Here is a 26410-nt window from a genome sequence, read left to right as displayed (position 1 = left end):
GGAGGGGAGGGTTAGATGTGCACTTGAGAAATGTTAAGCTCCATGCACTAGCCACTTGAACCAAAAGTTTGACTGATGGAAAGAGCTAGGCAATCTACTTATACACTTCAACACCCTCTCTCACGTGTGACAGGAAGACGAGAAGACAAGTCAACACGTGTAGAGAGGCAAAGAGGCGGCGGGAGGCCGGACGCAGCAGGAGGCTGCGAGGAATTTAGAATAAATTGTGAAAGCCAGGACTCGAACTTGAGACCCTGGGCTCTGATACCATGTTAAGCTTCATGCACTAGCCACTTAAACCAAAAGTCCGAACTGATGGAAAGGGCTAGGCAATCTACTTATACACTTCAACAAGAAACTCTATCAGCATGTTCTCACGACAACCATCATCAGGAGGACGTGCATAGGCAGTGCCTTGAGGTGTGCCACTGGCGTCATCAAAGGGTACCTTGCATGGCCATTACCAACTAGATGGCAGACCATGAGCATAATAAGAGGATCAAGATGTCAAGCTCATGTAGTCAAAGGGCCTTACTCCACCAAGAGAACGACGGAGACATGAAGCTCGCATGGTTGATTGAGTGCCAGAACTGCGAGGAGTTTCAGCCAACACCAATGAAGGGCATTGCAAGACCAAGATTCTACCAACGGCATGAATCTTGACCGCAAACTCAGCAAAAGGATTATACATATCACATATTGAAATCCCAAACACTTGCAAGTTGAGGAGGCGACATGGGACGTCAAAGGGGGCTAATCAGCCGAGACCTCACTAGTGACACGAAGCTCGTGACATTACCTCTACCACCACAATAGTCGTAGGGCACCAAAATAGCACAATTGCCATCACTGGATGGAGAATGGTCATTCGCTCAAGCTATTAATAGTTCATAGAGGATATGGACGACATGAGTGCATGATATATGGATATGAATGTCGAGAGTTGAATAGGTTGATCCTCATGCTGCAAGTGCTTTGATCGCTGAGTCAATTGGAGTTCGGCCAAGAAGGTTTAGCCATGACCAACTGAATGGAGTGGAGTGATGTCCAAGTGGAGTCCTATTCTTCCAAGGTGATTGGAGATTAAACAAGATGCACTATACAATGTTGCATCTACGATATATAAAGATTGCATGGACTTGTGGGAAGCAATTGGGGCGACGAATTGTGCACGGGGTAGGTTTTATTTTCTTAGCAAAATATATTTAAAGTGTAAGTGTTGTTTGATACCAACAAACTTTGCCATGATGTTTTTTTCTAAAAGTATAAGGTTTAACCAACGTACAAAGTTGGGCTAGCAGGGTTAAGTCCTACCCAGGCCAAGTCCAATCCAAAGGATATGAGGCAGAATAGCTACTTTTCCAGCATACTAAATTTTCAAGAGCCCATGGCACCCTGCTTGGGGGGGGGGGGGGGGGGGGGGGTATGGATATACACCGACAGGTTGGTGGGTACACCGCCTCGCACAACCTCCACAGACGGACATGGGCGGGTGTTGGGCCGGCCCAGCTATATTTTTTTTCCTTTTTGGGGTTTCTTTCCCTTTTTTGATATATTTTTTATCTTTGTGTTTTTAAGTTCGAACTTTTTTATAGTCTGATTTTTTTCAAAAATTAAAATTTTCAAATCTGATTTTTTTTGTAATGTGAACATTTCTTCAATATGAAAATATTCAAAATTTGAATAATAATAAAAAAATATGAACATTTTTGGGATTGAACTTTTTTTTGAAAATTTTGAATTTTTTTAATCTATGTATTTTAAAATTTTGAACATTTTATATTCAAAATATTTGATATTTTTTTAAAATGCATAGTTTTAAAAATAAATATTTGCAAAATTTTAATTAAGAAAAAAGATACCGAAAAGGGAATAAACATAAAATAAAAAGGGAAAATAAAACATAAAGAACAAAGAAAAAATGCAAACTTGGCTGACCAGACCAGCCCATACCGCGCGAGGGTGTTTATAACAAGTTTGCTTCTTGTTTAGCCTAATATTTCCAGCTGCCAACATCCAGCTTGAATTAATTAGTGAAATTGCTAAAGAAAAGAATAGATTTCCCTGGCAACCAAGTTGTCAAACATTGAAACTTGAAACAATGGTTTTTCCTACACAACATCTTTCTTCCACAGTCAACCTCTTAACAAAAAAACGAAAAGAAAATCGTAGCGGAGACACATAATTTAACGTGAAAAGGCTCTCCAACACGGAGGGGGAAAAACCACGAGCGTCAGCTAGAAAAACTTCACTATATCGGAGAGTGTTTACAAACGATGTGGGTTATCTTATATTCTGATAAATCCTAGTTGACGGTTTACAAGAGGTATATATATGGTGACGGGCGCTCCGCCCGTCAGAAGTTAGCATCCCTTTGCTCAAATAAATATGCACTAAGTGTGGCTGAGCATGTGGGCAGTTTGCCGAGTGTTTTTTACACTCAGCAAAACTAAGTGGTATGCCTAGTGTTCTTTCTTAAACTCGATAAAACTATTGTTTGCCAAGTGTTGAGTCTTTCCAGAGTGTTTTTAACACTTTGTCGAGCACCAAGCACTACATGAGAATCTTGTTTTGTCGTGCAACGATTTGCACGACAAAGGGACCTATACGCACGGCCAAGCCTTTGTCGTGTGAGGACGCACGACAAAGCCCACACGGCAATGCCTACGACGGCAACGCTGTCATTGCCGTGCGCCTCGCCTATACTGCACGGCAAAGCCTTTGCCGTGCGTTGATTTCTCTGCCGTGCATCTGTTTCTCTGCCGTGAGGGCAATCTTTGCCGTGCGCCTTGATGCTTTGCTGTGCGGTTCCCCCTTTGCCACGCGTCGTGTCTGTGCCATGTTGCTTGCCATTGTTGTGAGCTCACCCTCCACCATGCACGGCAACGGCCCTCCAGGCACGACCATAGCATGCAACGGCGCACATGCTAGCGCCATGTGGCCTTTGCCGTGTGTAAGACATGCCTGATTTTTCTGGTTTTTCTATTTTTCATTATTACATGCATATAATCCAATATATATGATTCATAACAACAATAATCCGTAACAACAATCCATAACAACAATATATATAGCATTTCAACAAAAAAAACAACATATAACAAGTGCGTAGAGTCCAACGACGACATATAACAAGTGCATACAAGTCCGGATCCATCTCCTTGTCCACCAACAACAACAAAGTCCATAAAAAAATAGAATCCATACAAGTTCATAGAATCCAACGATGACATATAATCCATACAAGTGCATAGAATCCAACAACCTTGTCCATCATCTCCTTGTTAGTCTCTTTGTCCTTGTCCGGATCCATCTCCTTGATAACCATCTTCTACTAGGTCAAAAGAAAAATAATCAGATTGCATTTTGACATGGAATTTGCATATTGACATGGAATTTGCATATTGACTAGCTCAATTTCTACAAGTCTAATGGCATGGCTACATTTTCAATAAGTGAAGGATAAAATTTGCATATTAACATGGAATTGAACGTGGTGGCATGTAATGGCTAAAATTTGCAACTAGTCATGGCATTCTACAACCTAGAAGCGCGTTGGACACAAATGTAGGAGAACTCACATGCGATCAGGTTCTGAATGATGTTCGCGTTGTTGACGGTTAGAGGTGTCACCGGGCTCTGACTGGGCGATTCCTGGATGAGCGGCATGTTCGGCATCATCTGTTGTTGCTACTGCATGTTCGCATCATCTGCGGTGGCGGCTGCTTCCGATGTCATGATTAGACAATAAGACAAGAGAAAATAAGATGGAAATATTAAATTAACCACTTACCCACGAGAAGGCAAAAGGAGGAGTAGGAAGACTCCCCGGTGGAGAAGATAGAGCCTCTTGGTTCATAAACCATCTCATCTGTTGCTGTTGCATCTGCTCCTGCATCTGCTGGTACTCCCTAAGTTATTGCTCCAGCTACGACTGCCGATGTTGGGCCTCCTGTTGGATTCTTTGTTCCCTTTCTTCCATCTCCACCTACATTGTGTTGACGCGATATCATTAACATTGCAATGGAAAGCATGTAAAGAAAGGTAGAGGACCGAGGAAGAACATACCCGTAACCGCTCGATAGCTAGATCCGAAGCCCGTGGCCAGGTCTCTACCTAAGGCTGGCCACTCTGACGACCACGACAGATCTGGCGGAGAGTTGGAATAGTCATTGGGTCGATGCACCCGTCACCAATCCATAGGCGGCCATGCTTCATGCCTTCTCCGCCAAGCACCGTAACCTCAACGTCATAGTCCTCGGTCTCTGGCTGGAAGGTTTCGCCGTGCTTCTGCTTGAACTTCAAGACATACGCCGTACACTGGGTCTCGGCTTGCTCGTTGACCCACGTGGACCCCGTCTGAGGATGGGGTATCTTCCTGGTCTTCATCTTTCGAATAAAGCTAAATAAGTTCGGCTTCGCTCCTGTATTTTTTCCTGCAAAAAAGAACATGTAATTAAGTGAACTGGGACACCCTTGCGGAGTTAACAATATATAACATGAAATCAAAGACTGAAGGAACCATTTGCTCACCATGTGAAGAGAGAGGGGGATCCTGCCTATGATATGTGATCCACCTCGCATCTCTGCCCGCTTCAGCTTGCCCTCCACATGCTTCTTGAGGTATTGGGGGCATTGTCCACCACATGACCATCGCCATAAACCACTCGTTGTCGTTGCCGATGTACTGATGAGGGTTCTACATACACAAGATAGACCCATTATGGTAAAATAAACTACATGGTGATAAAGAAGTCAATAACACATAAATGCAAATACCTCCTTAGACATCCAAACTTTGCGGTCGACGTGATATGGCGTATGGCAAAGGGCAGAACGCACGGCAAAGGCGTCGTTGTCGTGCGTCCCAGCCACGCTCACGGCAAAGGGTAAGGAACAACAATGACCATCGCCGTTGCCGTGCTGCGAATCTTTGTTGTGCGCTGGTTTCTCCCATTGTTGTCCATCGATTCTTTGCCGTGCGCTATTTTCAACCGTTGCCGTGCGGCCCTTTTTGGTGTGCGTCTATTCTTTGCCGTGCATTTTCCTGGTCGTACACGGCAAAGATATCTTTACCGTGCGGGGGCGCATGGCAAGGAATGGCTGCACGGCGGTGCCTATTTTTCCGGTAGTGAAGTCTTTTACAAGTGTTTTATTTTTTTGTTGACACTAGGCAAAACCTGGCATTGCCTAGTTTCGGACGCAAGACATTTGCAAAGAGAAAAAGATATAGCGACAATGCGCTGTAGGACCGACCACGTGAAACCTCAGGTAATCTATCAAAAAAAAAGGTAATGGAATATCATTCCAAACACGCAAAATTCCAAATCAAAACAATACCTTCCTCTTTAGGTTAGGCAGTGGCGCCGGGGCAGAAACGTCACCGGAGACGATTGAGCTCGATCGAGAAGCTTTGGAGCGAGCGTGACCAACTCGCTCACTCTAAAAGCACGCTCCCGGCAAAAGGCATCTGAGCTCATGGATGTATGTAGAAACCAATTATCCAATGACCTCCACACTGACCGGCCGTCACGCATGACGAATGGAGAGCACGGAACATGCACGCACATGATGGATCCGATGATGCGCGCACCTCAGCAGATCCACCCAACCAACCATATAAAAACCCCATACATTCTATCGGCGACTCGGCTCAATCATCGCAGCACCCAACCCGATCGGCAATGGCGACGGCGGAAGCCACCGGAGGCAGCAGCAGCAGCGAGGGAGAGGCGGCCGAGCTGACCCTTCTGGGTTTCTGGACGAGCCCGTACGTCCTCCGGGCGCGGTTCGCGCTGAACCTCAAGGGCATCCCCTACACGTACGTGGAGGAGGACCTGTTCGGCGACAACACCAAGAGCCAGCTCCTCCTCGCCTCCAACCCGGCGCACGGCGGGAAGGTTCCCGTGCTCGTCCATCACGGCAAGCCCGTCGCCGAGTCGATGGTCATCCTGGAGTACATCGACGAGGCGTTCCCGGACAGCCTCCCGCGCCTCCTCCCCTCCGGCGACCCGCACCGGCGCGCGGCCGCACGGTTCTGGGCCGCCTACGTCGACCAGAAGCTGCTGCCCACGTGGATCCCGCTCTACGGCGGCGCCACGGTGGAGGAGCGGGTGAAGGCGGCGGGGGAGGTCGTCGCCTTGCTGGAGACGTTCGAGGGGGTGCTCGGGGAGAAGGACGAGTTCTTCGGCGGCGGGAGCGTGGGGCTGGTGGACGTGGCGCTGGGCGGGTTCATCGGCTGGCTGCGCGCGTCGGAGGCCATGTGCGGCGTGAGGACGCTCGACCCGGCGAGGACGCCGCTGGTGGCGGCGTGGGCGGAGCGGTTCGGCGCGCTGGACGGCGTGCGGGAGGTCGTGCCGGACGTGCCGGGGCTGGTGGAGTACAACCTCATGAAGCGGGCTCGCCGCGGGCTGCCGTTCCTGCCGCCGCATCAGACGCAGTAGATGCATCCTGTTCCGACTTCCACGTAGTAAATGGATGATGAGGCATTCTCGAGTGCATCATACTAGATGAGTTCTCCTGTGTAGCGTCAGTGCGTCACTACTATATTGTATTCTTCGTTCCCTCATCGGGATTCCGGAACTGCGGTAGATCAAAGTCTCGATCACCACGAGGTGGAGTGGTATTCTATATTCGCATAATTGAGTGCCTTTATAAAATGTTTTCGAGCTGTTTTCTGACGATTTAACTGGGAACGTTAACAATTAATTATTATGTTTAATATTACTACACGTGAGCGTTCAGTGTGGAACCACTGCCTGAAAGAGTGCCCGTGAGTTTGCCGAATGCACTTAACTACACTCAGCACAACAAGACACTCAAAGTATAGGCATGCATTCTTAGCTAGACCGTGGGCTCGATCTGTAGCCTCTAGGATTAGCCGTGTGTTCTCTTCTCACTACAGGAATGGCGCGTTGCGCCGACGGCCGTGGCGTACGCCGACGGCCAAATATCGGGGCCGTCGGTGTACTGCCCCGCCAGCCCAGCCGCGCGAATCGCCCCTCGGCGTGCAGACCCCCTCGGCACATGACCTGCTATGCCGAGGGTGGCCCTCGGCGTATCTGTGACCCTCGGCATAGGTTGAGGGTGCGCCCCCGGCTCGTCGCCCCCTGGCCCTGCCTCGACGGAACCTTGACGGCGTGAGGCCTATGCCGAGGGCCACCCTCGGCGTAGCTGACGCCAATTTCTCCCGCCCAATACCCCCGCCCTCCCGCCGGAATAACTTCAGCTGTCTGGCCTATGCCGAGGGGCACCGTCGGCATAGCATACATGTTTTTTTCCTTTTTCCCGCCCAGCTCTCCCGCCCATTCTCTCCCGCCAATTTTTCCCGCCGTTTTCTCCCGCTGACGCTCCTGCCAACTTTTCCCGCCATTTCAGCCCCTCGCCTCCCTATATATACCCATGTTTTCGTCTCCAACACAACACCACCACTAACACGGTGACGCTCTTCGTAGACGGGTCGACGGGATCCAGTAGGCCCAACATCTGCTATCGATGTACATATGTCCTAAAACGAAGGGAAAAAGTCCATTGCTAACCCTAAATCTAACCCTAACCCTAACCCTAGGCCGGGGTAGATTTGCGGGGTCCCCGCCCCCTAGGGTTTCCCTAGATACAAACCACCGGAGCGTCCGAATCGGTGGAAACTCCTGCTACGGCTCATCCGGGGCCTATTTCATTCCAAACCTATGGTTTCCATGTGCATATGTCCTAAACAAAGCAAAGAAAATAAAAAAATCCATTGCTAAACCCTCGCACGGAAAAAGCTATAGGGGTAGATCTGCAGGGTCCCCGGCCTAGGGTTTCCCAAGATACAGATCACCGGAGCGTCGGAATCGCTTGAAAACTTGCATTTGTCCCTAACATATGTGTACAAGTGTGATGTAAGGTTTGTCTAACCTTGCATGTACCCGGCGTTGACGATTTCCGCATACATGGGCCCGCACTTGGTAAAATCCAGGATATGTATGTGGAAACTCCTGCTACGGCTCATCCGGGGCCTATTTCATTCCAAACCTATGGTTTCCATGTGCATATGTCCTAAACAAAGCAAAGAAAATAAAAAAATCCATTGCTAAACCCTCGCACGGAAAAAGCTATAGGGGTAGTGACATAGGCATCCCAAATGGGCCTGCCGAAGATGGTACCCGGGGTTTACTGGAGGCCCAATACCCGAAGAATAAGAAGATTCGGGAGTCCAAGATTTACTAAGGAAAGATAGAGTTGTAATAGGAAGTGTTGTTTGTAATCTGGCGGGATGAGTTAGAAACCGTCCCGGATTCTGTAAACTTGTATAGCACGAATCCCTCGGCTCCACCTCCTATATAAAAGGGGAGTCGAGGGACGAAGAATCGAATCATTGTCTGCAAATCCTAGTTTTCATATTCGTCGAGTACTTTCCGGCTGAAACCTTCGAGATCTACTTACCCTCTACTTCCAACTAAACCCTAGCCTACAATCCATAGGCATTGACAAGTTGATACCTTGTCAGGTAGATCTGCAGGGTCCCCGGCCTAGGGTTTCCCAAGATACAGATCACCGGAGCATCGGAATCGCTTGAAAACTTGCATTTGTCCCTAACATATGTGTACAAGTGTGATGTAAGGTTTTTCTAACCTTGCATGTACCCGGCGTTGACGATTTCCGCATACATGGGCTAGCACCTGGTGAAATGCAGGATCTGTATGTGGAAACTCCCGCCACGGCTCAAACAGAGCCTATTTTATGGTAAAGTATGCCCAACCTATGGTTTCCATGTACATATGTCCTAAACAAACCAAAGCAAGTAAAAAAGTCCATTGGTAAACCCTCACACGGAGAAAGCTATAGGGGTAGATCTGTGGGGTCCCCGCCTAGGGTTTTTCAAGATACAGACCATCGGATCGTCGGAATCGCTGGAAAACTTGCATATGCCCATAACATATGTGTACAAGTGTGATGTAAGGTTTGGCTAACCTTGGATGTACCCGTTGTTGACGATTTCCGCATACATGGGCTAACACTTGGTAAAATCCAGGATCTGTATGTGGAAACTCTCGCCACGGCTCAAATGGAGCCTATTTTATGGTAAAGTATGCCCAACCTATGGTTTCCATGTACATATATAAACCAAAACAAGTAAAAAATTACATTGGTAAACTCTCGCATGGAGAAAGCTATAGGGGTAGATCTACGGGGTCCCGCCCTAGGGTTTCCCAAGATACAGATCACCGGAGCGTCAGAATTGTTGGAAAACTTGCATCTGCCCCTAACATATATGTACAAGTGTGACGCGCCATTTTATGTGCTAAATGTTTTCCGTTTCGGAGCCGCGTGGCGTCATTTTACGTGTCCTAGTAACCACTGCAAAAGACGGAACTGGGATACGGAAATTATCTTGGAAAACCCTTCACGAACAGGGCTATCTCGTCCGGAGTTCTATGGCTTTTAGGGGAAATGAGTAGGAAAGGGCCCGTTTCACCACATAGTTTGTCGGAACGAGGCCATAATTTGGCACGTGCGTGGGCCTTAGGATGGGAAGCAAGGCCCCGGTCGCGGATTTCCAATCCGAACCACGGGCGACGGTTTTTCCATTTTCGGGGTGCCGGAAGGGCTTTTTTTGTGAAGCAGCTACATGGTGCGCATTTCAGTATCGCGCGGGACCTCCGCGCAGCGGTAGGATACCTCCTACGCACCACCTATCACATGCCATATGCGCGCGGAAGCCATCTGGGAATCCCACCCGCTTCCTGCGGTGCCCCGCCAAATCCGCTGGAAACTGACCGGATTTGAACTGGGGCGACACTTTCCTTCGCTCAATAAATGGAGGGAAAAATGTTTTTAGGTCTAGGACGCGTCATTTTATGTGCTAAATGTTTTCCGTTTCGCGCGTTGGCGGACGGGTGCACGCGCGCGCCCGGTACGGCCATACCGCATGTCCCGGCGGCCCCGTTTTGCGCAGTTGGCAAAGCAAACGGAGCCAAAAAATCGATCAGAGCCGCGTGGCGTCATTTTACGTGTCCTAGTAACCAGTGCAAAAGACGGAACTGGGATACGGCAATTATCTTGGAAAACCCTTCACGAACAGGGCTATCTCGTCCGGAGTTCTATGGCTTTTAGGGGAAATGAGTAGGAAACGGCCCGTTTCACCACATAGTTTGTCGGAATGAGGCCATATTTGGCACGTGCGTGGGCCTTAGGATGGGAAGCAAGGCCCCGGTCGCGGATTTCCAATCCGAACCACGGGCGACAGTTTTTCCATTTTCGGGGTGCAGGAAGGGCTTTTTTTGTGAAGCAGCTACATGGTGCGCATTTCAGTATCGCGCGGGACCTCCGCGCAGCGGTAGGATACCTCCTACGCACCACCTATCACATGCCATATGCGCGCGGAAGCCATCTGGGAATCCCACCCGCTTCCTGCGGTGCCCCACCGAATCCGCTGGAAACTGACCGGATTTGAACTGGGGCGACACTTTCCTTCGCTCAATAAATGGAGGGAAAAATGTTTTTAGGTCTAGGATGCGTCATTTTATGTGCTAAATGTTTTCCTTTTCGCGCGTTGGCGGACGGGTGCACGCGCGCGCCCGGTACGGCCATACATCATGTCCCGGCGGCCCCGTTTTGCGCAGTTGGCAAAGCAAACGGAGCCAAAAAATCGAGCGGAGCCGCGTGGCGTCATTTTATGTGTCCTAGTAACCACTGCAAAAGACGGAACTGGGATACGGCAGTTATCTTGGAAAACCCTTCACGAACAGGGCTATCTCGTCCGGAGTTCTATGGCTTTTAGGGGAAATGAGTAGGAAACGGCCCGTTTCACCACATAGTTTGTCGGAACGAGGCCATATTTGGCACGTGCGTGGGCCTTAGGATGGGAAGCAAGGCCCCGGTCGCGGATTTCCAATCCGAACCACGGGCGACGGTTTTTCCATTTTCGGGGTGCCGGAAGGGCTTTTTTTTGTGAAGCAGCTACATGGTGCGCATTTCAGTATCGCGCGGGACCCCCGCGCAGCGGTAGGATACCTCCTACGCACCACCTATCACATGCCATATGTGCGCGGAAGCCATCTGGGAATCCCACCCGCTTCCTGCGGTGCCCCGCCGAATTCGCTGGAAACTGACCGGATTTGAACTGGGGCGACACTTTCCTTCGCTCAATAAATGGAGGGAAAAATGTTTTTAGGTCTAGGACGCGTCATTTTATGTGCTAAATGTTTTTCGTTTCGCGCGTTGGCGGACGGGTGCACGCGCGCGCGCCGTGCGGCCATACCGCATGTCCCGGCGGCCCGTTTTGCGCGATTGGCAAAGCAAACGGAGCCAAAAAATCGAGCGGAGCCGCGTGGCGTCATTTTATGTGTCCTAGTAACCACCGCAAACGACGGAACTGGGATACGGCAATTATCTTGGAAAACCCTTCACGAACAGGGCTATCTCGTCCGGAGTTCTATGGCTTTTAGGGGAAATGAGTAGGAAACGGCCCGTTTCACCACATAGTTTGTCGGAACGAGGCCATATTTGGCAGGTGCGTGGGCCTTAGGATGGGAAGCAAGGCCCCGGTCGCGGATTTCCAATCCGAACCACGGGCGACGGTTTTTTCATTTTCGGGGTGCCGGAAGGGCTTTTTTTTGTGAAGCAGCTACATGGTGCGCATTTCAGTATCGCGCGGGACCTCCGCGCAGCGGTAGGATACCTCCTACGCACCACCTATCACATGCCATATGCGCGCAGAAGCCATCTGGGAATCCCACCCGCTTCGTGCGGTGCCCCGCCGAATCCGCTGGAAACTGACCGGATTTGAACTGGGGCGACACTTTCCTTCGCTCAATAAATGGAGGGAAAAATGTTTTTAGGTCTAGGACGCATCATTTTATGTGCTAAATGTTTTCCGTTTCGCGCGTTGGCGGACGGGTGCACGCGCGCGCCCGGTACGGCCATACCGCATGTCCCGACGGCCCCGTTTTGCGCAGTTGGCAAAGCAAACGGAGCCAAAAAATCGATCGGAGCCGCGTGGCGTCATTTTATGTGTCCTAGTAACCACTGCAAAAGACGGAACTGGGATACGGCAATTATCTTGGAAAACCCTTCACGAACAGGGCTATCTCGTCCGGAGTTCTATGGCTTTTAGGGGAAACTAGATGACCCGTTGCGCTATCGCGCAATGACGAAGGCTAACCATAGGGTTTCTCTTATTTTAGTACCGAATTACCGCGTTGTGCTATTGCACAAATAGCATAATTCAATAAGAATTTGAACCATAAGTTTTGGCTTATTTTAGTATCAGAGGCTTGGAGCAGAGCTGTACTCTTCTTGCCGATGTCATCACCGTAGTGGTAAAGGGAGCTATAACATCATCCGAGGTTGGAGTAGAGCTTTTGGATCAAGTAGAATAGTATCCAACAGGGCGTCCCATGGTGAGGTATAATAGTATGTAGTGTGGTTCGTTGGAGGAAACTCCCTCGACAGCCTGTTGCGCTATCGCGCAAACACCAGAATTTAAACTGTAAGATTTAGCTTATTTTAGTATTAAGAATTAGCTCAAAAATATAACCGTCAGCATTACATTGAGGTGGTGCAGTAAGATATGACAATATCTAAACTCCCGCACCAAATTATGGTCATTGTACCAAAAGATGTAGCATCATAAAAGAAGTGCAAATGGATAATTAGTAATTCCAAAAGGAATGCTTCTACTTATTGTAAGCAGAAAGATAAAAAGTTTGGTTCGAGATTCTAAGCCGCTTCACCGATACCACAAGAACCAGAAACTATTACAAATGTTTACCAGTCGTACCAACGTGCCCTAAAGGTAGAAGCAAAACAAAAGTGCAACATTTATCATATATCGCAGTGTAGCGAAACTATTACAAATGTTTACTCATTGCGCCAACGTTGTGCCTCGCCCTAAAGGTAGAAGGGAAACAAAAGTGCAACATTTATCATATATCGTAGTTTAGCAGTAGTTTAGTGATGGCGGTATAAGTAGATTAGTTTTGTGTTGATGGAATTTAGGGTTATAACAGCTCCCTCCACCGAACTTGTGAAGCCGCTTTCATATTGCCAATGGCTGCATTGACATAATCTGGTGACAATTAAAAAACATCAATACCTGTAAGCAAATTTCTAATAGAAAAAATAGCAGAATCAGATTTGACAATAGAGAACTCGGGCCTGCATGAGAAGGCATTCATAAATATTGTACGACAATTTTTTTTATAGAAAACTGTAAACTGTAATGAAAACCTACAGCATGTCTGCAAACACATTTCTAATAGCAAAAACAGCAGCAACAACTGCAATATACTTAAAACTAATTTCTTCCACCTTCATTTATGTTGTTTATTTTAGACCAACTCAGCTGGCAAAAGAAATGCCAGAAATATATTATTTTTGGATACTAATAGTGGGCAAAATTTGAAAACATGTATATAAAAATGCAGCCATGAAGCATGGTATATAGAAAAATACAGGCATGAAGCAGTGTATATACAACAATTTCTGGAATAACAAGATGGAAATAAAAAGAAAGCAACGGAAAAAAGGCCAAAATGGATTGGGCATCCCTACTATCCTGGCACTGAACTGTGAACAGACAATCAGGAGCTTCCTCTCCTCTCACGGCGTTGCACCATGACTGTTCTAACCTACATAAATATTTAGTGAGCGGACAAACCATTAGGTCATGCCAGTGCCAAATCGCAACAATTCTATCAGCATGATGGAACAAATCAATTAGAGGAAGAGGAAAGAATCAGTACTTTACCTTTTGATGCCTGGGAGGGAATTCACCATGCAGGAACCGGAGCACCCTCCAACCAGCACCAATCCTTCAACTGCACTGAGAAATATATATGCCAGATCTCCTTTGGAATCATCTCTATATTTGTCACAACTTCTTAGTACTCTAGAGTACAAATCATTAAGAACGGGATAGGTTGGAGACTCGTTGCAGGAGGATGCCACGAGTGAACCTAAATCTTCTAGCAACCAAACAGACGGGAGTGGGCTTGAGAAGACGTCCCTTTACCCATCATAAATATGTAGAGATATGTAGGTAAAAGGCACACGCTGCAGGCTGCTGTCACAACAAATGATACTGGCAGAGGTGGAACCAGAATCAAATGGAGACACGAAAACCTGTCATATCTTTGTGTGCATATGCATCAATGCACGGAGAAAACTGACTTTCTGATGTGAAACTAAATAAAAACTGGAGGATGTTGCACTCGACAACTGACCATAATACTGGTCATGCTGCAAGACCTTCATTGGATGAGTAAACAAATAATGTTGATCTCTCCAAGTGGCACTACTACTGAAACTATGTTCAGAGGCACATTCTGCGGTAATATAATGAAATTCTGGATCAACTCTAAATCAGGTCAATTGTGGAGCCGAAAGGCAACATAAATAGAGTAAATGGCTAATAATACCTACATCATATCACAAGAAGTCAATGTAAATTTCACAACCAGCTTACTTGATATGTAGTGAATAATAACAAATAAATAAATGACTGCTCCCAAACAAACTTTTCTTAAAATTTGGAGACCATTCCCATCTGAAATTTCTGAAGGCCAAACCGTAAACATTAACCACATGGCAAGTGGTTTAGCTGGTGAAGTGCTTGTCTTTATGACACATTAATAATAGGCATGGTAATATTATCTTGCAGGTAATTCTGAATGCAAAACAATGCATGGGTGACGAAATAAAAGTGGCATCTTAATATCCAAAGCAACCATTTGTGGGAGTGAAAGTAGGCTCAAGATCCCCATGTCCATGCCAACTGAATTATTACAGGCCATATAGACCAATCAACGCAACAAGCTGGGACCAAAATAATAATATAAAATGCATAAGAACCAAGAAAGGACTAACAAGGCAAGTATTGGATCATTCATTACCTTTCAATATTTGCCCACAACTTGATTCCTTCACAATTTATAGCAACCAGTAAACTGGCAGGTGTCAAAGTATGGCAACAATTTTTAATTCATGAAGGGATCGCCACTCAACAGATTCAACGCGAACACGTACAACCCGAGATCGCTCTGCTTGATCACTCGCCGATCAATCCTTGATTTGACTACTTATTCTACAAGAATAAAGATGATTAGTGTCGTTATGGCACTCGGTATTTGCCGCCAGTTCAGATAATGTCAGTAGTTCCGATGAATTCTATGTACCTTCAAAATAAGAATGAACCTAGAGACAATGCCCTCATCGTTCTTCTGTTGTTTCCCCATTGGTACCTACAGTACCTAAATCAAAAAAAAGTCATAAATTAAGAATTCGAGTGGGTTAATGGGCGCTTCTAAATTACCAATGCATCCCAATTCTCAACGAAAAAATAGAATTTAGAAGCATATACCTACCTGGGCGTTGGCATCTTACAACTGACCGGTGGCATGCATGCAAGCAAGAAGTGGGGCGCTGGGTGGAGCACCAACAGCCCACGGTGTTGGATGCCGGCCACCTCGGCATCTTGCATCCCGATGAGCTCCACATTCTTGTCAGTAACCAGATCATTTTCACAGAAGATGCAGTCATTGTTGGTAATAACTGCAAACGGAAGAACAAATATTAGCCCAAGTTGCACACCAAAGCTCAACCTAAAAGGCAAACTGTATCAGAATCCCACCTCATATCCAATTCTTTAGTTGACAGTCAAGTTGTTATGAACAAATATGAAACTTCCCCGGTGTTAGACTGAATAAACAAGAATATTACTCAGAAATCAAACTAATCCTGTTCTGGTAAAAAAATGTGAAATTAGTACTCACCTCACACATGAGGAAGGGAGGAGCATCAACATATGAGCTATGGAGATAGAAGAGAGATCAAGAGGATTATTTTTCAATAAAAATCCTTTAAGCACTCCAGCTCCACTGTATGAAGGGGCAATATTATTATTGTCCAATGTTGGGCAATGATCGAGATAATCCATCTGCATCACAAAAGAAACAATAGCAAGGTCAAGCTTTCGAATTACTGGCAGAGAACATAAGCTCTTCTTTTTAGTAAGAAAAGGCATCATCCATCCCGAATTTTCACCTGTCCTTTTGTTCAAAAGTAATTGTTCAAAGCTCTTCTTTTTAGTAAGCAATGCACCACTGATCCTGAATCTGCACCTCTCCTTTTGCATCTGCGCCGACCACCAAGAAACAATATGAACAATAAACATTGAAAAAACAACATAACCTAAGCATATATCACGAATTCCATTTGTCGCCGAACTAACCTAGGGAGATGGTATACCTAGTGACAAGTTCGAGATGACGAGGTGTTGCTGGCAAGGTCGCCTAACTCTGGCCGAGGAAACCGGATTGCAAGAACGCCAAAAGGCCCCACCATCTTGTCATCGTGCACCGGTGGTGCGAGACATCTCGCTGATCTCCTCGCCACCCACATAAGTGAAATGAGGAGATAATGGAGCACCAAGTCCTCATAATTAACCTGTAACAATCATGTAGAGTATTTTTTATTAGTAAGATAACAACTATATCCAAAACTGGCTAATCCCCAAAACTGCACTTCTCATTTAGTATTTGCATCAGGCACCAAACAAGGATCTGAAGTGTAACATCAAAACACATTGACAGACCAACCAGGTATAACCAAATCTGTGAGTGCACACAAAACCAAAGAGGAGACAAGAGAGATCTGGTATACCTGTAGATGGGTTCGAAATGTCAAGGTCACCGTCAAGGACAACTTAGCCCATGTCGAGGTAGGAGGGCGAAGGATTGTGTGCCATGGATGTCCAGCCGGCGGCGTCGCTGTCGGGGTGATAAAAATAGAAATCACAAACATTTCAAAAAAAACTACAAATTTGGAAATAAACAATCCTATGTTCGGCTGCCACTGGGGGGGCTCACACTCCTCTAAGCTAATGTATTTCTCCAAAGCACTTGCATGCTCAAGAGCATCTCTGAAATTTCTACACTACTGGATGCATTCCTCTTATTTAGCAGCCACTTATAGTAAATAAGAAAATACTTTACATACCACGCAGCAGGGGCGAACAACCATCCCAAGCCCAATAAAAAAACAAATCAATTGAATTTGCGCAAGTTGAACAGATCACATCAAGAAAGATTTGGATCTATGGAAGAAAAAGTAAATAAGAAAACCTAAATGGCAGATAGTAAACAGGGCTTGCTCAACATGATAATAGCTCAACTAAGATTAGTGTAATAGATAAGCTCCTTGTTGGGTTATTACCATTCGCACATAAATGTAAACTTTGCACTTAAAAAAACAACGTTATGATATTCACATCATAAAATGCAATTTCACTTCAACCTAAGTAATAATTTGTCCAACTGAATATACTACATTGAGTATTTATTAATGCTGTCACGGGTAGTGAATTACAGAGATAATAAGAAAATAAGAAAATAAATGTATCGCATTTCTTCCTAGTTGTCTTGAGAATTATAATGTAGTGCAGGGTTGTTGGGAGACAATATGACTGCTAATGAAAAAATAAACAATACCATATGGCATTTCTCCAACAGATGACTCCATCAGTGTTTGATACATCATAAAACCATCATTCAACAGAAACTAAAACCAAATTATTCTTTGCCACTTTATTGTTTGTCTGCAAAAGAAAGGGGGCAGGTCACTTGAAGTAACTATCTGCCATCATCCAACAGAAAGCTTGCACTGTGTAACAAAATGATAAAAGCCTGGTAACTCTATGAATAGAAATAGAGGTTAATTAAAAACCTTGATGAAAGAAGCTTCAACATAATTTTAGCTTTGCTTTCTGCCACTTCTGTAGGTACAACCGCTGCCATGTTCATGCATCATATACGAATTAGAAAGCCACATTGACGCACTTTTCAAAATATTAATGCATGAATGGGTAATCAAATTCTTAAATACAGTCTAATGTATATGAAGCCACCCATTTGTTTTCCAATGTTTTCCGCTTAGATTTCATGATTTTGAAAGATGTAACAATGTATTTGCCGTTGGAGATAATTCGGGGAATACAACATCGGCCTTTCCCACAGACAATCAGTATGTTATTGTACAGAGTAGTTTAACCAAAAAAATACAATGTAGGGAAAAGAAGATACATGGATTGTCACAAACAGGATAGAAACAATCAAGACAGGAAGAAGGATAGAGAACAAAAAGAAGGAACAGAGCTTTCTCACCTCACCATGATGCTCCCTGTGATCGCCATCAGCAAGAATCTTCTATAAACTGAAACCCTAGCTGCAAAATAGAAGACTCAAATTCCTCTATACTGATCACAGGCTTCAGTAGAGGAACATTTTGCAGGTATCTCTCACCATTTTAACGAAAGAAAGGACCAAACCTACAAAATAAGAGAGGGAGCAATAAGGCAACATATAATACTTTGTTTACTAAACAAAAAAATACAGTCCTAAAAATGAGATAATTATAAAGACTTCTATATAGTTCTAACGAAAATTGTGAAGAACCAACAATTAGTGTACCATTTTTCAGTGCCGAACTGAACTAAACACAAAATTATAGATGGAAAATCCGCCCTCCTTCAGCACAAAAGTTTTGCGGGGTACTGGTTGCCTCCTTCCTCCAAATCACCTTAATGAGACTCTTCTTTTTTCTCAAATCGATGACGTAGCTGCAAAATCAAAGAAAATCATCTTAAACATCAACAATTTTAATGAATTGAATAATATTTACAGCAATATTATTACGGCAGCGTTGGTAATCATTGTCTAGTGGAACTTACGCCATTGCAGGCATCCTTTTGATGATGCCCAGGACAAACTGGAAGCTCCAAATAAGCTCGCCTCAAAAACAAGCGACAAGCCCCTGAAGCTCTTCACCTTTAGACCAACCTACTCAACACAGAAGCAAAAGTTAAACCTCAAAAGCATCAGTTGGTGGCTACACGATTTACATCTGGTATGTTTCGGTATCATGGTTTGCCTCATTAGCATGTAACCAAATCAAATAACTATAAAGAGATTCACATAAATAAAGGCCAAATGAGGTAACCTATATGATGGTGATCTTTGTAGCAGGAAAATAGGTGAACCTGGTCTTTCTGTTATAGCAACCTGAAAAAATATAGGCAAAGAGGGACATGAATGGCAAAAATAAAACCAAAAAAGAGGAAAACCATCTTATCTTACACAACAAATTGGTTGCATGACTGAACTTTAATAGATTTACAGTTGATGTAATCGCATAAGCTGAGTTACGCTCTGAAATATATTCGTGTCATGCTTCTTGAAGTACTAAGCTTACCCAAATATGAATCAGTAAAATCCATATTCCAACCATTTTCTCACTCTAATTTTTGCATCTAAATGAATTAAAAAATTCCCTTGACGGAAAGCTTCGGATTAATGGAGAAGAGAAAGAACTGGTGCAGATACAATCAAAAATCAAGACGAAATATAGGTGCTGAGATAGGGGAAAGAGGGCTAGGAAGGCATGACACACCTTGCATCACGTCCATATAATAAAGAAGCCAACAATCAAGCTAGACTTCGCATCTCTCCGCCATCAAATCCTAGCTGCAAAAAACAAAAAAAATAACTTAGCAAGCAAAACAAACCAATAAACATTATCGGTGCCGTCCTCCATCCAGCTAGTCACCTGGCGGGCTGTGGAGCATGCGAATCCACCACCCCTCTCTACTTTTCTCTGCTCAAAGCAAATCAGGTACAGGGTGGACGAGCGGCTCCGACAACCATCAAGCTCCGGCCCTAGCCCACCACAAGTAAGGAGGGAGGAGAAGGACCGTGTCACCGCTGCTGGCTCGCACAATATTCCGAACGGCCGGCCACCTCCTCCTAAATCTGAACCTAAACCTAGCAGCAAACTAAAGCCACAAATAACTATTTTAAGTTATTACATCCGATGAAATGGTATAATCATTTTTAAAAGAAAACATTCATTGATTTATTCTCTACTTTCTTTTGCTAAAAGGTGGAAGACAGAAAAATGAAGAATCGGTGATGTGGCGAAAGCCTAAATACACATTATAGGACAAACAAAACAAAGCATGTGGCTGCTCCTTAAGGGACAAAAGTAAGGAGCAATAATTTATGAACTGAAGACCTTTGCATGGAGGAGCAGCCACACCAAACTTGCCGCTCCAGCCTCTTATGCGGCAAGCGGCCTCCATGATGTTCCTACCAGCAAAAATTTCAGTATTTGACTAATAGCATAATCATGGGATGTTGGATCATCAGAAACTCTAACCCACAAAGATTTAAGATAGTAATGGTAAATTTTCTCTAAAAGCTGAAAGATAAAGAATAAGCAAACCCGAATTACTACCCTCCTCCGTCTAGGTTGGAGTTCTTGGAGTGGTAGTAGCTGCAACCTAGGAGGAGCTTGCGGATATGGTTCTCACAGATGCACAGCAGCACCACAGATCTCCTCCCTCACATCTCTTCACCCCTCTTCATCTCCCTTCCTGTGATTAGCTAAAAATTGAACACCACGAACAAGATCCCCATGGAAGGGCAAGGAAAAGAGGAGAGAGACATAGCGCCTGAGCAAGAGTGGGGACTTACCGACGAATCTGCGCTGGTGCTCACCTCCTCGACCTCCTGGACGCTCCACGGGGGCTGCGCTGGTCGCCGCCGCCGCCGACGATGCGGTCCGGCCGGCCGAGATGGAGGAGAGTGGGATGGCGCGGGGAAGGGCAGGGAGAAGTCCCTTGGACGAGCAGATGAAACACGGGCAGCGAGGAGGCCACCGTCGTCGCCGCCGGTCGCCCTCCATCGCCTCCCTCCTGCGGGCCAGCCGCACCTGCTCCGCCCCGGCCACCCGCTCCTCCTCGCCTCCTCCCGCGTCCACTACCTCCTCCGGGGCCTCCATGGCGGCGGAGTCGCCCCTTTGCTCGGTGGCTAGGGTTTCGTCGGAGGCCTCGATCTTGCCCCACGCCGGGGCAGCGGAACGGTGACGCCGCCTCTTCCCGCCTGCACGCCTCCAGCTCCTGGTCCGGCCGCCACAAGTACCTCCACGCGGTCGTCGCTGCGCATGCCCGGGGCCCTCGTGTGGAGGAGGCGGCGGATCGGGTTTGGGGGAGGGGAGGATTGGATTGGAGGAGGAGAGGGAGGCACGGGATTGGGGAGAGGTAGCTCTCGGTGAGGCTAGGGTTTTCACCGTTTTAATTTTCTGATCGACGCGAGCACGGACACTCACCGTCTCAAACAAACGGCCCCACGCAGGTATGGGCCCAGCCGTCATGCACCCAGAACAAGCAGCGGCCGGTGGAACAAAGATTACCACATCCGACGGCTGAGGTGAAAAGTGGGATTAGGAAGTTACTGTGCTAGGTGAAAGGAACGGACCAGATTCATTTGCCCCTCTCAGACCCCCTGGTTGAGAGGGTAGTCTAGGGACATTTATAGAAGAAATGAGTAGGAAACGGCCCGTTTCACCACATAGTTTGTCGGAACGAAGCCATATTTGGCACGTGCGTGGGCCTTAGGATGGGAAGCAAGGCCCCGGTCGCGGATTTCCAATCCGAACCACGGGCGACGGTTTTTCCATTTTCGGGGTGCCGGAAGGGCTTTTTTTTGTGAAGCAGCTACATGGTGCGCATTTCAGTATCGCGCGGGACCTCCGCGCAGCGGTAGGATACCTCCTACGCACCACCTATCACATGCCATATGCGCGCGGAAGCCATCTGGGAATCCCACCCGCTTCCTGCGGTGCCCCGCCGAATCCGCTGGAAACTGACCGGATTTGAACTGGGGCGACACTTTCCTTCGCTCAATAAATGGAGGGAAAATGTTTTTAGGTCTAGGACGCGTCATTTTATGTGCTAAATGTTTTCCGTTTCGCGCGTTGGCGGACGGGTGCACGCGCGCGCCCGGTACGGCCATACCGCATGTCCCGGCGGCCCCGTTTTGCACAGTTGGCAAAGTAAACGGAGCTAGTGGTGACTTCGTCAATTAGCCCTCGGTGTAGCGAGGGAAACCCTAGCAGCAAACCGATCGATGCGGGCCGAACTCGTCCTCCCAATCTTCATGCACCTCAGCAAACCGACGCCGCAGGCACACGAAGAACGACACGGTAGCTAGCACAGCAGCAATGAGAAATGCCGTGGCTAGTGTTAGCACCACTTCCAAGACCTGAGGGTTTACAGTTGGCAAAGAAAAAAAAAAGTATGCCGAGGGTGGCCCTCGGCGTAGCTATGTCCCAGCTAAGCCGAGGGTGGCCGTCGGGGTAGATAGGGTTTCTTACCCAAATCGGCCCGCACCGCACCTGAGCCCCGCAAAAAACGCACTCCTGTCTCTCCCCCGCACCCTCCTCACCTGCGCCGCCGCGCCCTCCTCTCCTCACCTGAGCCCCGCGCCGCCGCCCCTCCTCCTCACCCGAGCCCCTCGCCGCCGCCCCCTCCTCACCCGAGCCCCTCGCCGCCGCCCCCTCCTCACCCGAGCCCCTCGCCGCAGCCCCTCCACCTCACCCGAGCCCCTCGCCGCCGGCCCCGCTCCTCCTGTCGCCCTCCACCTTCCCGTCGCCGCATCCTGCCCGCCTCCTCTGGCACCTGCTCCCTCCTCCCGTCGCCGCCTCCTGCCCGCCGCCGCCTCCTCTGGCCCCGGCCCCCTCCTCCCGTCGCCCCCTCCTCCCGCTACCGCAGCTGCCTCCTCTGGCCCCGGCCCCTCCTCCCGCCGCCTCCTCTGGCCCCGGCCCCCTCCTCCCGACGCCGCCTCCTGCCAGCCTCCTCTGGCCCCCGGCCCCCTCCTCCCGTCGCCACTTGTCCCGCAGATGGTAAGTGATTTACCTCTTTTTTTTCATCTTTGTTTTGCTTTAGTATTGGTTGAAATAGAAATGTGTATAGTTGAAATAGAAATGTGTAATGTGTAATGTGAATGTGAATAGAAATGACGATCCCGTATTTGTAATGTGTAATGTGAATGTGAAATAGAAATGTGAATGTGAAATAGAAATGACGATCCCGGATTTGTAATGTGTAATGTGCATGTGAAATAGAAATGTGAATGTGAATGGAAATAGAAATGCAAATGTGAATTTGTTCTAATAACATGGATTTGTAATAGGCTATGCCGTGACCGCCTCGTCGTGAGCCTCCCGGTGTGACGATCCCGGATCTTGACGCGCTTCTCGACGGTCGCCGACATCGACACTCGGTTGTTCCACTACTTCCTCTACAGCCGAGGGTGAGCAAAATTTCGAACTTCTTCTCCGCATTTTATTTATGTCACTAGATTCATTTTCTAAGTCAAGTTGCGTAACCTAGGTGTCACTTCCCGTCCTCAAGCGTTACGCGGATAAATATGCATTAGTGGTCAGCATATTTTCAACCGTAACGCTTGCGGCATTTACGGGACAGTCGGTGGATCCGTAGTTGGGTACGTTCTCCATGCTCTGCTCCGGTCCAAGTCAGGATTTCGGCAGCGCCTCACCGTTGTTCTCCGGATGCACATCCTCTTGTCTTTTTGGCGAGACGTGTATCGGGAGAGCAGCGGGGAGGTGCTGCCGAAATTTTGACTCGGACCGGGGTAGAGCATGGAGAACGTACTCAATCTACGGATCCGGCGGCTGCTAGGAGCCCACCTAGTAGAGATGTAGGTTGATGCATTCGTTTTGCCTGTTAAAAAAATTAAAATTAAAATATGATGCATTTTCCTATTTGATATAAATGCTATGCTTGTCGTTTGGCTTCCAATAGAGCAGAGGATGGCTGATAATGGATGGATGTACACCGGCCGTGTTAGTGCGACTAATAAAACAGATGAGTGGATAAGGAAGACTTGGCATTTAGTGAAGGAGTTGGCGCGTGGTACAAAACAGAAGGTTCAGCCACTTTGCCCGTGCAATCGTTGCTTGAAGCATCACCGTCGTGGAAAGGATGACATGTTTAAACACCTTCTGCAATATGGGTATATGCCTCGTTACGTCACGCAGATCGACTTTGATGAGCACGAACGTGACAGAGGTGAGGTGATGCGGCAGCGGCTCAATGGCAATGAGTACGATGGGGTTACAGACTTTCTAGATGATCTTGTCGATGCCCACATGCCAGAGTCGCCACCTTCACGGGAGGAACCGCCAGAACCGGAGGAACCAGAGCCAGCCGCGAAGGCCTTCTATGATATGATAGCCGCTGCTAAGACGCCTCTGTACGATGGCGCCGAGATTTCTCAGCTCGATGCCATCTCCCAATGTCTAGCCGACAAGACCCGGTACAACACCACCCGTGACGGCTTCGAAGCAAGTCTGAAAACAACTGGTAACATGTTGCCCAAAGGGCATTGTCTGCCTAAAAGCCTGCACGAGACGAGGCAACTCATGTCGGCGCTCAACATGGATTATCAAAGGATAGACTATTGTGAAAAAGGCTGTGTTCTCTTCGAAACAGCTTTGCGGAGGACAAGTACTGTCCCATTTGTAAGGCCTCTAGGTATGAAGAGGTAACGGGAAAGGATGGTCGGGTGAGGCGATCAAAGATCGCAAAGTCGATTCTTCGGTATCTCCCATTCATAAAAAGAATCCAGCGGCTTTACTTGACTGAGGAGACCGCCAAACAAATGACGTGGCACAAGATGGGGACTCGAATAAAGGACAATCAGGGGCGGACGAAGATGGGACATCCATCTGATGGCAATGCATGGAAGAACTTTGATAGAAAATACCCCCATAGGGCAGCAGATGCTCGGAATGTCAGAATTGCGATAGCTACAGATGGCTTCAATCCATATGGTATGTCGAATGCCAATTACGGTTGTTGGCCCGTGTTTGTAATTCCGCTCAATCTCCCTCCCGGAGTCCTAATGACGAGGAAGACCATGTTTCGTCGCTGATCATTCCAGGGCCCCATTACCCGGGAAGAACTTGAGTGTCTACATGCAGCCGATTGTGGATGATTTGAACCACTCTTGGCACCACGGGACGTTGACGTACGACCGAGCATCGAAGACAAACTTCTGCATGAAAGTTTGGTTGCAAGTATACCATGCATGACATGCCCGGGTACGCCCTAACATGCGGATGGTGTACAGTTGGTAAATGGCCATGCCCAGTGTGCGTGCATCGACTTGAGTTCCTTTGGCTAAATAAGGGTCGCAAGTATGTTGCGTTTGACACGAATCGGCGGTACCTCAAACGGAGGCATCCGTTCGCAGAAGACAAAAAGAACTTCAAGAAAGGCAAAGTTGTGCATGAAGTAACAGAGGTGCCAAAGTTAGATGGTATAGCTGTTGATGCCGAGCTACGTGCTCTCGTGCCGGCGGCATCGGAAGCTGGCCATCAATTTGAGGGATATGGTGTAACGCACAACCGGACTCACGAGGCAGCCTTAACGAAGCTCGAGTATTACAAGGACCTCGAACTTCCCCATAACATCGATGTGATGCACACCGTAAAGAATGTCGCGGAGTCCTTATTTCACACGTGCCTAAACATTCCCGGAAGTCAAAGGATAATGTCAAGGCTAGAGTCGATGTTGAGAAGCTCGTGATAGGAAGAAATTACACATGCAACGTCCTACCGGCCGTCGAAAGAATTGGTTCAAGCCGCACGCCGACTTACGCCTTGATTCCATCCAAAAGAAGGAGGCATTCAAGTGGCTAAAATACGTTGTGATGTTCCCGATGGTTATTGTTCGAATATGAGCAAGGGAGTCAATCTTTCGACGGGAAAAGTCACCGGGCTCAAGAGTCACGACTATCATATATGGATTGAGCGGCTGATGCCGGTGATGCTTCGAGGGTATCTCCCGAGAAAATATGGCGAGTGCTCGCGGAGTTGAGCCATTTCTTCCGCACGCCTGTGCTAAGCGGATATGTCCTAAGGTTATTGAGAAGCTGCAAGTTCAAGTGCCGGAGTTGCTATGCAATTTGGAGATGATCTTTCCGCCAGGCTTCTTTACTCCGATGGCACATCTCATTGTGCACCTCGCAAACGAGGCACTCTTGGGTGGCCCAGTGCAGTTTCGGTGGCAGTTTTATATTGAGAGAGAGTTCAAGTATATTCGGAAGATAACTGGAAACAAAGCCAAGATTGAAGCATGCATAGCTGAGGCAACGTGCCTTCGGGAGATGGCAGATGCCGCAACAACGTACTATCCTGATGAAGTTCCCACTCTGCATAACCCGGTCTCTCGTTACAATGTCGACGTGCCCATGAATGACCCCAAGCTTCAACTATTCCAATGTCCCGGTGGCAAGGCTGGTAAAGGACAAAAATATAGATTGGAGAGGGAAGAGAAGGATTGCATAATGCTCTATGTGCTTATGAACATGAAGGAAGTGGTGGGGGGGACGACGACGATGGCGGTCACGATTTCATTAGGTAACATGGTGTAATGCTTATTGTATCTAGTTTCGATCACCTACACTCAACTCGGTCTAATGCTTATTGTATCCTTTCAGCGAATTCACGGATGAACAGTGGTGGCTTCCGCGCGATCCCACGGGCGCGGAGTTGGACACTCTAC

At 47.3% G+C, this 26410-nt stretch overlaps 1 protein-coding gene and 1 long non-coding RNA gene across 5 annotated transcripts; one reads left to right on the top strand and one right to left on the bottom strand.

Moving 5' to 3' along the window:
• Positions 1–5514: 5514 nt before the first annotated feature.
• On the top strand, positions 5515–6688 carry LOC127341183 (probable glutathione S-transferase GSTU6). Its single transcript, XM_051366964.2, has one exon. The coding sequence runs from the start codon at positions 5559–5561 to the stop codon at positions 6441–6443; it is 885 nt and encodes a 294-aa protein (XP_051222924.1). The 5' UTR covers positions 5515–5558; the 3' UTR covers positions 6444–6688.
• A 6652-nt stretch (positions 6689–13340) lies between these two features.
• Positions 13341–17776, bottom strand: LOC127341184 (uncharacterized). 4 transcript variants are annotated; one of them, XR_011754013.1, is made up of 10 exons: positions 17710–17776; positions 16217–16431; positions 16030–16120; positions 15759–15922; positions 15617–15684; positions 15351–15537; positions 15162–15236; positions 14880–15070; positions 13736–13810; positions 13341–13616 (listed from the first exon to the last, which is right to left on the bottom strand). It is a non-coding gene; the product is annotated as an uncharacterized lncRNA (long non-coding RNA). The 4 variants fall into 4 exon arrangements; XR_007875322.2 differs by having other exon boundaries at positions 13343–13616; positions 16234–16431; XR_011754014.1 differs by having other exon boundaries at positions 13343–13616; positions 13736–13805; positions 16234–16431.
• Between the last annotated feature and the right edge of the window lie 8634 nt (positions 17777–26410).

The sequence above is a fragment of the Lolium perenne genome, chromosome 3, assembly GCF_019359855.2.
Source record: "Lolium perenne isolate Kyuss_39 chromosome 3, Kyuss_2.0, whole genome shotgun sequence".
Lineage (NCBI taxonomy): Eukaryota > Viridiplantae > Streptophyta > Magnoliopsida > Poales > Poaceae > Lolium > Lolium perenne.
This window is presented reverse-complemented; position numbering and strand designations above follow the sequence as displayed.

Coding starts and splice junctions, on each gene's coding strand:
- LOC127341183 (XM_051366964.2), top strand. CDS start 5,559: ATGCACGCACATGATGGATCCGATGATGCGCGCACCTCAGCAGATCCA.